Source organism: Arachis ipaensis, chromosome B01, assembly GCF_000816755.2.
Source record: "Arachis ipaensis cultivar K30076 chromosome B01, Araip1.1, whole genome shotgun sequence".
In the NCBI taxonomy this organism is placed as follows: Eukaryota; Viridiplantae; Streptophyta; class Magnoliopsida; order Fabales; family Fabaceae; genus Arachis; species Arachis ipaensis.
In genome coordinates this window covers 125,693,160-125,707,891 of record NC_029785.2, presented here as the reverse complement: position 1 = coordinate 125,707,891, position 14,732 = coordinate 125,693,160, and the positions used below count along the sequence as shown (strand labels likewise).

The 14,732-nt window shown below is 32.3% G+C and overlaps 2 protein-coding genes and 1 long non-coding RNA gene across 3 annotated transcripts; all 3 read right to left on the bottom strand.

Moving 5' to 3' along the window:
- Positions 710–1,328, bottom strand: LOC110266815. Its single transcript, XM_021111839.1, has 3 exons — positions 1,214–1,328; positions 1,024–1,125; positions 710–934 (listed from the first exon to the last, which is right to left on the bottom strand). The coding sequence occupies exons 1-3, from the start codon at positions 1,301–1,303 to the stop codon at positions 710–712; spliced, it is 417 nt and encodes a 138-aa protein (XP_020967498.1). The 5' UTR covers positions 1,304–1,328.
- LOC110266812 lies at positions 1,366–3,067 on the bottom strand. Its single transcript, XM_021111836.1, has 2 exons — positions 2,795–3,067; positions 1,366–1,590 (listed from the first exon to the last, which is right to left on the bottom strand). Exons 1-2 carry the CDS (start codon positions 3,065–3,067, stop codon positions 1,366–1,368), a joined length of 498 nt encoding a protein of 165 aa, XP_020967495.1.
- Positions 3,329–9,303, bottom strand: LOC110263109. Its single transcript, XR_002348172.1, has 3 exons — positions 9,222–9,303; positions 7,333–7,408; positions 3,329–3,340 (listed from the first exon to the last, which is right to left on the bottom strand). It is a non-coding gene; the product is annotated as an uncharacterized LOC110263109 (long non-coding RNA).

Genomic DNA, 14,732 nt, shown 5'->3' with positions numbered 1-14,732 from the left:
TGTTTTTTTTAAAATAAATAAATTTATATATAAACTACTTTCTAATGCTTCGATTCTAATAAAAAAAATAACTACTACAAATATTAAAATCTACATCTCAAAGTAAAATAGAAAAATTGACCAAAATAATATGAACATTGCATTTCAAAATATAATATATATTTAATAAGTCTTACATAATCATAAATCCAACACAAGCAGTGTTTAACACCTATATTTACATATCAAAGTAAATTCAAATAATAGAATACTAAAATTGAACTAGAAAAGAATTTTGCTATTAATATTTAACTAAGCTAAAAGCCTAAAATAAAGAGTTACTTTGATAATAAAGGTCTTCAGTCACTTCAATCATAAAATTCTACAACTACTTCATGGAATAGTAGAAGGTAACCTTGTCTCTATTAGAGATTCTGTAACCTAGGATTAAAAAAAAATAAAAATATGTTAGAATAAAAACAAAGACCGTTAAATAATTTAAGTCTAATATGAAAAGGCATAAGTCATCTGCACAAATTAAGAAAATGAACAACAATAACTAAATCATTATTTTACTAAATCATGCACAATGAAAGATTTAAGAAAAAAAAATCTATATATAATATTTACCCCATTATTCGTAGCTGTAGGAAAGTCATGTGGCACTTTTCCACCCATACAATGATTAATGAAATATGTCACTTGGGCTTGTAATAAAGAAATTATTGCTTTATTTCTCTTGTAATTCTACTTCCATAGAGCGAACTTTAGCCATATCAAAGTCATGATTGCATGAAGAAGATGCCCCTCCTAAACTATTAGAAGATTTCATGACTTGGGAGGGACAAACACCAAATCCTACACCTCTAACACGACCCGAGTGTTCTTTTCCAAATAACTTGATATATGCATCATCAGTAGAACTCTCATTAGCTTGAAGCAAAGTTAATTGTTCCTATGGTAAAAATTTGAGAAATGCATAATCATTAGAATAATATCCATCATCATTAACAAACAAAGCCAAAATAAAGTGAAAGTGCTTACACTTTTCTCTCTAGGCTCATCATTAACAAAAGATCCATCCTTCTTCTTATGACTAATTGGATACATTTCAGCTCTAGTAAAAACTCTCTTGTTTGCAGTTTCCTATCAATTCAATAAATCGAAATTCAATTTCAACGCATGTAAAAATTAAATAACATAATGTTATCTTGATAAAGACTCAATCACAAACCAACTCGTGTTTCTTCCTAGCAATCGTCTTCGATCCGAGTGTATGAGGAATTGTTTGTTTTTCTCGATTACTTGCATTTTTCTCACACATTTCCTACCCATGCAAATTCAATTAGCAACTTGTCAATATAAAGTGAAATATAGAATGTGTGTTCATACAATTACCTGAGTTCTGGATTTTAATCTATAATCAATAAAAGTTGCCCATTGATTCAAGCTGACTCCAACTCCTTTTGGTAACAATGCTATATTTTGCTCTCGAGTAAGATTCCAATTATAATTGTCGTTAAACAATTTGCATCTATCATCTTTCCACTTTCTACCAAGATTTTGTAGTATGTACTTCTTTTGATGTCCATCATCAACTTTAAAGAATCTCTACATAGTATAAACATAAAAATAATTAACCTAAATAATTATAACATAGACTTATAGGTAAAATTGTTTAAACTTATTAATAACTAAAATTGGAACATAATTCACAAAAATGTTCATAGACTCATGCTATGCCCAATTGCCAATCTGAGATGCAGGAAGTTAATTATTAGCATAATATGGCACCAAGGAAGTTAATTATTAGCATATCAGAACCACAAAATGTTATTTACAACTAAAATAATGGCATAATATGGCCATAAGAGGCATGTAGCATAAGAAAATTTATGATATGAAGGAATGCTCAGAAGTATAGACCAAAAATCAATCACCCCTGTACAATACATATTTATTAGTGTGAGCCAGATAATATTTTAGAGAAGACAACTCAACAGAAAATTAGCGCATCTTTGATTTGTAGTTTTATTTTCAATTTTTATTTTTAGTTCTTGTTTTTCGAAAATTTTATAAATGAAAAATTAAAATTTAACAAAATAAGATTTAATTTTTTCATAAAATTGTATAAATAAAATTTATTAAAAATAATAACTCTAACATGAACAGAGAGGTTCATCAACAAATTGTTCGATAGTGGTACACTTATGCACGTGTAGAGAAGTAATATATTTTACATATTTATCTAAATAAAAAAGCCAGGAAAACACATAGTAAAACAGTGAATGCCTGAAAATCAAATAAAATAAAATGAAAGACAAGTTTCTTGCCACCAATAAAAAGAAACATAGATCCAGTTTTTAAATTGGTTTTTTTATTTATAAATTTGACAACAAAAAATTTAAACATCAATTCTTTTTCTGCTAAAAAAAACAGAAGTAAAAAGAAGGATGAGAAAAGAATGAAGAATGAAATTAACTTTAGTGTTAGTTAAAAAATAGTTGATTATCTGATTACCAAACCAAGCACATTCAATAGTTAAATAAATAAAGCATAGAATATCTGGTAAGTGGCCAATACAGATTTAATTAAGAGAATAAGCTAGCTAGTAACTTTTTCATGAATAGCCCATCTTCAATTATTCAACAACAATACGTATTAGGCTAGGGGGCATTTAGTGAGTTAGCCAGCTATATTATTTTCATTAATAAATAACAGCTGAAATTGTCCTTGGATGACACAATACTAGAACATAGGAATGCATGTATTGAAAATAATTAAATCATTATTAAATAATTAAATAAAAAAGAACCTGAATAATATCCCTATAGGCTCCATTTTTGTATGGCTCTTTTGGAACCAAAGGCCATTTCTCATAACTTATAGGAAAGTTCTTGAAATTTCCAGCAACAACTCCCAAAAACAATCCTAAAAGTCCACCAGATTCAGCAATCGGTTGGCCATGCTCATTCCAATGCACAATAATTTTTGTCTCACGAGACAGCACCCACACATCTTTCAACCTTAAGTGACCTTCCTTAATCATTCCATTTGCATCTATCAAATTATTCAAGTAGTATATCATACATTATTATACTTCCTTCCTTGTAGAAATTTAAATATACAGTGCTATAATTGAACTAAACTTAATAACGTACCTTCCAATTCAACTGTCCAGTACTTATTGGACTTTCTTTCTTGTACATCTAATTGAACATGTGGAACTTCTGAATCAGTAGATAAAGTAGCTTCAGGCTCTATAGATTGAGAGGACTCATCTTGATCAATGGGTGGTGAATCATTAAACTCATGAGAGATGTATTCTCACGTGAAGAAACAACCTTTCTCTTAGTCATTTCTACAACGTATCAAGAGATATTAAGATTAATATATCAATAATATAATGAAAAGGAAATAATAGTACTTAATTTTATCAACTAAGAACCAAAGAAACAAGAAACCACTAATTCAAACTATTAAGTATATGTAATAAAACATAAAATTATGAAAGAAAACAATAAATAACACTCTATGACTTGCAACTAAAGACTTACATTACTCTAAACTTTCTTCGTCTATAATTGATATTGCTAATGGTACATGTGAAATGTTATCTGAAAAAAATTGTCCCAAATCTTGTGATGGATAACCCACACTGTCATAAATTATGTCTTCATCCTCATTGCCCATATCATATAAGTCTCTTGGCTTTACTTGAATTGGTATGCTCCAACCTTTTTCTTTCTCATCATTCACATAATAAACCATTTGAGCTTCGTTAGCCTTAATATATGGCTCATCATCCTCATGCTCACCGGTATGTATCAATCTACTAAAGTTGATAGAGGTAAAACCTAACTTGTCTACTTTCATGGTCCTTGGGTTTGTTGTATTAGCCCATTCACATTTAAATAAGGTTACAAAGAATATACCATCATAATTAAGTTCAATGATATCGACTAACTTTCCATAATAAGGAATTGCTCCAAACCTCATGTTGGGATCACTATTGCGGGAGTAGCTTCTTGTTCCAAATGTCCCAAAAATACCACTGTTTTGAGTTTTTAAACCTTTTTCACGTTCTACAGTCCTAAACTTGTATCCATTGACATTATATGCAAAAAATCTTCTGGCTTGGTCAATCGGCCCTTTGGCAAGACTAAAAAATACCATTCTCTTAGATTCTTCAATTTTATCAAGATCTCGAACAATCTAAGAAAGCGTGATGAATTTTTTATCAACTTCATATGATGGAAATTGAAAAAAATAACTTCAACGATGAAGAATTTGACTCACACGGGTAGAGAACCAACTTGCAAACTCTCTATGAACTTCTTGTCTATCTCTAATGTATTTCTTGTGCGACTTCTTAATTGCTTTCGTACAATGTTTCTAAACTCCTTATATATGTCTTAATATTATGATTCAAGGTCATTAAAAGAATTTTACATATATGAATTAGAACATGCTGAAATACTCACTGGAGATAGTTGTCAACTATGGAGCAATTAGTTAACACATGTCTATGAGCTTGTAACTTCTCGGTGGTTGTTAAAGTGAAATATGAGGAAACACCAAGTGGTTTACCTACTTGAGGAAACAAAGTATCTAACCAAGGATTTGATTCTTCATGGGTTGGTTCATCATCAACTCGGCGAGGTCGATTCCATCTAGTCTCAATGTTCTCTAAATATCTGGAGCAAAATGTAAGAATTTCTTCCATTAAGTATCCTTGCGCTATGGATCCTTCTGGTTGTGCTGTGTTACGTACATATGACTTCAAGTGTCCTAAATACCTATCCAGGAATGAAGATTAAATACTATCCAACAAAGTTATAAATAACGATCTAAGCTAATAATTTTACCTCTCAATAGGGTACATCCATTTATAATGGACAGAGCCTCCAAGTTTAGCTTCTTCTACAAGGTGCACCATCAAGTGAACCATAACTGTGAAGAATGAAGGAGGGAATAACATTTCCATGTGGCATAACGTGAGGACAATTTGATCTTGTAACTTTTCTAAACAGGGGGCACTTAACGCTTTACCACATAATTGTCTAAAGAATGAACACATCTTAATAAGCACTGCAGAGACCTCATCAGGCAGCCCTGTTCGCATGGCTAACAGTAATAATTGCTCCATAAGTATATGACAATCATGACTTTTTAGCATCCCACTCAACTTAAGAGACTCTGGTCAATGCACCTTGAAATGTTGCTTGCATAACCATCGGGAACAGTGATGTTTTTCAAAGTTGTCAAGAATCTCTTCTTACCCAAATTGTTCAGAGTATAAATTGTTGGAGGACACTTTCCATTTTCCCTTGGCCACAGATCAAGCTTGATACCCATTTCTTGAAGGTCTCTTCGAGCATTTATGTGATCTTTTGACTTCGAACTATCATTTAACAAAGTATATAGCACGTTGTCACATACATTTTTCTCAATATGCATCATATCGAGATTGTGATGCAGCAAATTAGACTTCCAATATGGCAACTCAAAAAAATGCTCTTCTTTTTCCATTGTTGAGTACCACCTCCTTCAACAGTTCCACCAATGCGTAATCTTTTACCACTTCTTCCTATTTCTTCTCTTCGGCCAAATGTGATATTAATATTCTCAACTTGTGAAAGGATTTCACTGCCAGATAATGTTCTTGGTGGAAGCCTTGTTTCTTTTCTTCCATTAAATTGAACGGTGTTTAATCTAAACTTGTGTCTCTGATCCAGAAAGCGATGATGACCCATAAAACAATACTTTTTGCTGTGATTGAGACGATGATGGATGTTATCGAAGTTGCAAGATGGGCAAGCAAGTCCTGTGTATGTATTCCATCCAAAAAGAGTCCCTAACCCAGGAAAGTCACTAATTGTCCACAATAAAACTGCGTGCAACTTAAACACTTCTTGTGTTAAAGCATCATATGCATCGCAACCCTCAACCCATAACTCTTTTAACTCTTTTATTAGAGGTTGCAAATAAACATCTATGTTATTTCTTGGCATTTTCTTGCCAGGAATTATCATTGAAATTATGAATGATGTCGATTTCATACACGTCCATAGAGGAGTATTATACGGAATGAAAATGACAGGCCAAATACTATGATTTGCACTCAAAGTTCCATGTGAATTGAAGCCATCGGTAGCTAATGCAAGACGCACATTTCGTGGATCGGATGCAAAGTTGGAGTGCTCCAAATCAAACCTTTTCTAGGCCTCAGAGTCTCTTGGATGTCTCATTGCGTTATCCTTATTCTCAGCTGTAGCATGCCATCGCATATCAGCAGCAGTCTTTGACGAGTAGAACAATCTTTTCAATCGAGATTTTAAAGGAAAGTAATGAAGAACTTTTGCTAGATGCTTCTTCTTTTTGTTACCAATAATACTCGATGCCTCAGCTGGACATTTTTTCTTATATGTCTTCCATCTAGACCTATTACAGACCTTACATGTCTCCCTGTTCTCATCTTCGCCCCAATACAACATACAATTATTTGGGCAAGCATGTATCTTCGTGCAATCCAAACTGAGTTTAGAAATGATCTTTTTTGCCTCATAAAAAAAGAACTTGGAATCCTTGCATATTCAAATGCGTCACTCAATAGTTCTAAAATTATCTTCATGGACTTGTCGGTCATACCACAAAAGGATTTAATATGGAACAACTTCAATAGAAAAGATAACTTCGAGTATCTCGTACACCCTTCATATAACGGCTCTTCTCCATCCTTAAGCAGCTCACTAAACCCTTTCGCTTCAAGAGTTGCATGAGATTTAGTAGGATCCAATATTTGAGCACCACCATCAATGACTTCATTTGCTATGACGGGTGTTCCATTTCTGATGTTCCCACCAACTCCTAGACCTTCACTAATCAAGTTTTGAATTGAATCAACCTCGACCATAGGATGCTGCTCGTCGGCCATAGAATTTTGTTGTACGTCTGAAAAAATACTACTTGAGACGTTGCTAGTTTCTCCTATCGAGCGCTCTCCATGATAAAACCAAAATGTATATCCTATTGGGAATTGTGTACAAATCAAATGATCGTACACCTCGTCCCTTGTTAGCCACTTCTTAAAAGCACATGCATTACATGGACATATGATTGTTCCATCGGCAGAATGATGTGCAAAAGCAAACTCAATAAATCTCGACACACCTTGTGCATACTCAAGAGAATTTCGTGGTCTCTTAATCCACGATTTATCTAGAACTTCCATAGCTTTAAAGTGTATTGTTCTGGTTTAAATCCATGTGCACTATTTAGTAACAAGTATGTAAATATATATTTTTTTTAAAATACTAATCTACCAACCATAGGAAAAGAGATGTTACTTACTTGTTTTTCAAAAAAAATCAGCAGATAAGTAAAATGGAATAGGTAGGTATGTTACTTCCAAACAAAACAGCCTTCACTGCGAAAGAAAAATAATAAAATAAGAATTAGAAATAGAATCAGAAAAATGAATTAACATGGATGAAAGATAGTAGCTATGTAGGTTGGCAAAAACCACAAGAGGTTGGCTTGTTATCCTGCCAAACGCACCTCAAAAATACAATTCCGAAAACCAGCTCAAATCATAGTTAATAAATTAAAAATAATTTAACGAATATATACTTTAAAAACACTTGATAAAATTACTAATTAAATCAGTTTATAAAAAAAATTAACAGGGTAATCCCCATCACCAACCAACTTTGATGAGGATGTCTCCATTAAACTACGCAATTAGCATAATACTAATTGTTTTAGTCAAATTCGCTATGTAAAGTTGAATGGTCTATGCTTCAATAGACTAATGCTTATTGTTCTCTGCATGGAGTCTCTGCATCATATGATCTATTATTGAAGCATATAGTAAAATGTCAATAAAAAAAGTGCACAACATCGAACATGGAAGAGAAGTAGTGGATAGGAAATCAGCTGTTTTAAGTTTATGCAAAGAACTAATTTCATCCATCTTATTTGAGTACTCATGAACTGTTTTAGTTTATAAAAATTTATAAAAGCTAAATGACTCACATATGTATGTATAAAGAGGCACCAGACTAACAAATAACTATATAATGATTCAAGCCTTTTAGACCTCTAAATGTGTGTGCATGTGTTTTGTTTCTAATCAAAGAAAAGCATGTAAAGTAATAATAAAAAAATCAGGTTAACTTATTCTTTATCTTGCACTTATTTCCAATTCCTTTTCTTGGGTTGTTTTAGTTGTCAATTAGTTTAAATCCTGAAATCTTTCATAACACCTTTTTGGTTTCAGCTGAAGACAGCAGCAGATGCATGTGTGCTTTATGACATCAACAAAAAACAGAAGCAATCATTTTTCATCCATGGACATGAATCTCTTGTCTTTGCCATTTATCAAGTTTTTAACTCTTGATGGTAGTATAAATTATTATCTTAAAGGGCAATTTTGTTTAAATTGTCCAGGTTTTTTTTTTTTTAATTTACAGAAATAGAGAAGGGATAAACTAGAGAAGGGATAAACTAAAGAATATCAATTGTCGCTTGTTACATGAACAGTGGACCCCTTGCCTGTTGTTGCATGTGCTAATACTTTCAAAAACTTGCCAAATCATGTTTATTTCATTGTGTTTATTAGATTTAACAATTATAATGGTGGGTGCACACACTTACTTCCCTTAAATAAGTAGCAAACAAAAGAGGCCAAGAAACAAATAAACATTCATATCAGCTAATCAGATCTTTGTCAAAACATTTTTTTTAAATATTTGAAAATGTTTCATTAAAAGAACTCATTATTAGCTAAACTTTAATAATAATTAATAAAGAAATAGATAAATAAATAGCACGCAACAAACGTAACTAACTTACCTTCCAGAGATGAGCTGTAAGAACCTCAAAGGTTGAGAATGGAAGAGATCCTGTCTTGATGCACTACAACAAAAAGTTTTACCAAAGTTTTACCAAGTATAGACGAGACAAACACAAAGGGGTAGTAGCTATTTACTTGATTGATAGGAGAATTAGTAAACAGCATTTTCTTGGTTACTTGCATGTGTTCAGTGGTGGAATAGGAATAATATAATCTATACTTTTAGTATTGGCACTTGGCAGTAGCTATTTGACTATAGAAGTATGAATACATAAGAAAACAGGGCTAGCATTCATAGTAAAATAAATAATCCATTTTTGCTAACTTTAATTATCAATATTCATCAACAAAATTAGACAAATCTTAAAATACTAATAATTATTACCTGTGCCAAAGTTGGTCTTGACTCAATTTAGCTCCCTTTGCTAAGAATATAAACCAGAGAGGATAACTATTTCAGCTTAAGACCTGCAAAACCCAATTAATCAATTAATCAAACAAATTAAATACCTCTCTGATATGCATGTGTGGTGGTTTCTTTGGAGTTTTATTATTCCATTGTAGTCAGTTCTACCTACAATCAGTTTTGGGTCTATTTCTTCTTGTGTTTTATATCTCAGATTTTGTTTCTTTTTTTATTTGTCATGATTATTATTCTCTGTAGAATTTTTACTTTGCTCACAAATAAACAAACACACCCTCCTTTCTTCTCTTAGTTGCTCATTTTACTTCATAATTTAGACCTCAATTGAGAACTAATTTAAACAGAAAATATGATCAAATATGCAACTTCGATCCCAATGATGAATTCATCAATGAAATTACATAGATTGCATACAAATTAAATCACATAAAGAACTTCTTCAAGCACACTACTTCATCGGACAATTTCCTGTTATTAGTTTCAAGCTAGATTGTCTTTTAATCAAGACATTATTAAGTAATAAGTACGAATTCATCCTAATACCAAAAAAAGAAAGTACGAATTCCTCTTTACAGTTTATATCCAATAAACCCCTAAATTCCTAATAGTAGAGAAAGAGACAGAGTAACCTTAAATTGCAGAAATTTGCACTTCCAGGAGAGAAATTCGTGCGTTCTCACAGTGATGACCAAGAAGGAGAAACAACTAGATAATAAGATAATGGGTTATCAGTGATTATTAACTAGAAGAAGGATAAAATTGAATTGGAAAAGAACAAAGAAAAACATAATTAGCTTACCAGAGACAGGAACAAATGCGTATAGTTTTGCTAAGCCATGATTCCTTGCAGATTTTCGTTCTGCACGAAGAGGTTTTGTTCACTAGAATTGGGGTTCTGGGCGCCAAGCTAGGTTTTGGAAAAATGAAGAACTGAGGTAATGGCGGATAGTGGGTAGTGGAGCTAGTGAGAAGTGCGAACGAAAGAGAAATTAGGCGGTTTAAGCATAGAATGGCGCAAATTCCATGAACCGCTGTGGAGCGAAAACGATGGCCGCCGCTGGATTTGTTTTTCAGAGGCGGGTTGCTCTCAACCGCGGGTATGTGAAATTAGGGTAGCAGCGACGGCGGTTCTAATTGACCGCTCCCCTAATATAGCCGCTAAAATTAGGTTTCCTTGTAGTGGTTAGGGACACAAAAAGGACTTACCCCAAACGTTGGGGACAAAAACGATACTTTACTCATAATTAAACATAATTTTAACTTATGTCCTTACTACACATGTGGGCAAAACCTATCTTATATTTGATGCACTACATTACCAAATTATGTCCTTACTACACGTAGGCAAAACCTATCTTATTTTTGATGCACTACATTACCTAAATTTGACCACCCAAATCTTTCACGTGTCCATTACTGTGTAATTCTTTGTATTCCTTCTGCTATATATTGGAAGTTGGTATTGTTTCTATTAGTATACAAGTCACAAGTTCTCGAGTCACAAGTTGAATATATCTTTTGACGAAGAAAAAAAAAGTAGATGGTTATATTTTACCGGTTTCAAGGCATCAACATGATGAGGCTTGAATGCCATGTTTACTCTCTCCTCCTTGTTCTGTTTGTTATTATCACCATTGTGGCTTCCCGGAAGGAAACTTCAAGAGGACTCATACGTGGTTGGACCCCAATTAGCAACGTTAACGACCCTCACGTGTTAGACATTGCTCAATTCGCTGTAACAAAGTATAACAAGCAATATCTGGTGCTTCTCTCAAGTTGGAGAAGGTCATTAAGGGTGACACTCAAGTGGTGTTCGGTGCAAATTACCGTCCCATCCTCTCGGCATCTTCCGGTTTTGCCACTAGTAACTACGAGGCCATTGTCATCACTACAAGAAAAACATCCATTCAGCCCTCACTTTTTTTAAACTACATTTGAAAAGCATAGCCTATTCCTAGAATAGGCTACGCTTTTTCACATGGTGCCCTTTTATAAGAGAAAAGGAAACACTATTGAGGCATCACTTCAAAAGCGTCTCCTTAGATATTTTAAATATCACTTATAAAGCGTAGCCGAATCTAAAAAGCTATGGATACACTTTTTTTACCAAAAGGAGCGCTTTTAAAAAGTAACCCATTTGTTAAGTTTTGGGTGCGCTTCAAAAGTATTACCTAATCTATGTAGGCCTAAATCCATGTGAAACTTAGTATTTTTTTTTCTTTTTCATCCATACTACACTAACACTTGTCCAAATCATCAGAGAACATAATACTTACCCTTCTTCCCTTTTGGGTGCGCTTTCAGAAGCGTCTTCTAATATACGCACCAATGTATCATATACTGAGCCAAATGAATATTTTTGCTTCGAACCGTCACCAATTCACGCTACATGCCCAAACTCGCGCGCCTTCTCCTTCGATTCATCACCGCCGCTCATCTCTTCTTCGATTTTATCAAGAAATTAGCGGCGGTTTTAAAATCGCCGCAAAATCAGAGGCTGGCAGTTCACCTGACCGCCCTGGTTATGAGCGTCGGGATTAGATTTGGCGGCGGTTTTAGGAAACTGCTGGTATAACTGCCGCTAAATGAATATTTTACGGCACACGATTAGAGAACCGCTGCCAAATGTGAATTACAGGATTTGCTTCATGTTTACCGGCGGCTTTGAAACCGCCGCTATTTACTTAAATGTTGTCAAGTTGGCGCACATTTAGCGGCGGTTTTAAAACCGCCGCTAAACTGTTCTAAGGTTTCGATCAAAGTTACCGGTGGTTGCAAACCGCCGCAATATGTAACATTTTTTTAAACTTTAAATCACTCATCGGTGGTTTAAAATCGCCGCCAAATTAAAATATTTTAAAAAAATAAATTTTGAGTTTTTATTAAAAAAAAAAAGCGTATAAATTTTTAGAATATTACAAGAGTATTTTTTTCTTTTTAAATTTATTACAATTTTAAAAGTTTATATTTTCAACCTTAATATCTAAACTTGTAGCAAAAACAATAAGATTATATCCAAAACAAAATAATATATTCATGAAAATACGAAGAAAATAAATATCTTGCAAAGAGTTGCATAGTATAATTCAAAATAATGTTTTAATCAATCCAAAATAGCTCCAATCCTAACATACTATATTTCACTCTATCATTCCAAATTGCTCATCTCTGCAGCGATGTCTGGTAGCAGCTCCTCACCCTGCCGGTGAAATAGATAAATCAGAGTACTCTCCATCGCCTGCCTCTTTTTCTTCTGTGCTGCTGTCTCATCCTCCATCGTCTGTCTCTTCAACTTCTCACCTTCCAGCTCTGCCTGCAGTTCAAGCAGCTTCCTCTGGGTCTCTTCTACTTGGACTTTGTTGCCCAGCGCATGTGAATTCGGATCGAAGAATTGATTAGGAGTCGGTCCGAAACCCACACCACGTACTCTACCCGGTTTCTCTTTTCCGAAAACCTGAGCAATGGAATCATTTTGAGACAACATTCTAGAAGACTCATCCTGTTGCTCAATCTCCTCGATTCTTTCCTACATACACAAATTAGCAAATACCATCATTTTGTTGATAGGTCCATCTCATGTCAAGAACACGCCAAACAGGACGATTAACTGTATCACTTATATCACAATAAAAAACACACAAATATAGTATTAAAAAAATTGGTTTAAAAAATTATTTACATAAAACAACCAAAATAAAAAAATCTATTTCATAAGATGCCAACCACTATAAAAAATAAATAAAGGTTAAGTGAAACTGAATTATTTTAAATATAACAAACAGAATTTTCCTAATAAATATGAAACTTTACTTAAGGATTGAAATCTCATGCAGTAACAAATATTCTAGGTAACATATATATAATCTGCAGCAATAACTAAAAAATTGTAATCCATATATCAATGAAATCACTGATGAAATTTAACCATAAACATATCATTAGGCACTCAAATTAGACCTAAAATTACTTAATCTGCTCCCTAAAAATAACCTCCTTTATCAAAATTTGCTATAATCACTTATTAATGATTGATGCTTGATACATGTATCACGGATTTCGTATTTGCTACTATTGTTATTCTATATAATCATATCCTCGTTATGTAAAGTTTATGTGCTTTTTTATGAGAATAAATAAATCGAAGATCGTATACTAAAATTTCATACTATGATTATGATTATGATTATGCTTTCTTTCAATATATTATCGTTATATCATGTTAATGATTCAGTGATTTACACATTGTCCTCCAAATTAAAAGTGAAAACTTAATTACCTTGTATTTTAAGGAAGTTGTTCGATGATTAAGTATTTTTTTTGAATTCCAAAAAATATGTCACAAAGAAGATACTATTAACTTTTCATAATTTATTCTAATGTTTAATAACTCAATTTTAGTTTATGATATTAATTGTTATATTATAACTATCATTCTACTATTAAAGTAAAATGTTATAATATTAACTATATATAAGCTTAAGAACATTATATGAACATATAATACAACAAAATATCAAATAAACAATTTGATCATGAGAATAACAACTCATTCTTCTAGATCAACTTAACCTAAGATAATTCATAGCCTCTAAAAGACATAAAAAGAAAAGCTCATGACATCACAACCTCACAATATATGCATTATTCCAAATACGTGCCCTAAGTTATGATATCTAATTTAGTTTTTCTTGCGACCAGGGACGGATATATTCTTATGGGTGTGGGGGCAAGCGCCCCCACTATAATTTGGAATTTTATTAAGTAGTATATAATAATAATATTTATTTGCCCTCACTAAATTATTAAATTTGACCCCACAATAACTTTTTATTCAACTTTGGACACTTAATAGTCAATTTGAGAACTTCAGATTAAATGCCTATTATAATGATCAATTTTGAAATTTAAATAAGATTGGTGTTTTTTTTTTAGAAATTGATTCGAAAGAATATTATCTATCCATTTGTGTTTTTTCTTTTGAAATTAGCTTTAGTTTTTTTTCATAACAACTACACTAATTGAATAAACCTTTTCAACTATAAATATCATCAAGAGCTAACTATATGAAAGTTGAGTTTTAAATATATTTTTATTATAAAAATTATTATCATGTTATATATATTTCGCCCCTACTATCAAAATTTTCTGGATCTATCACTGCTTGCGACGCATGACAGCAATATCGTGTCTCCAATCTACTCTTTACAATTTTATTTAGATAACTCCTAAATTCAATAGAATAAAAACACTTTTAAACACTTTGAGTGAAAAGATCAATTTTACCACTTATATATTTGGTTTTTCTTTCTAAAAAGTAGTAGATTCATGTGCAAATGATTTTTAATTAATTTTGCCTATTTTATTTTTTAATGGATGGATTTTTAAGATTAATTAGATTAAGATTAATTTATGATAAAATAATACGATTTAGTTAATAATAATATTTATTTTTTTTTTATTTATACGCAATTA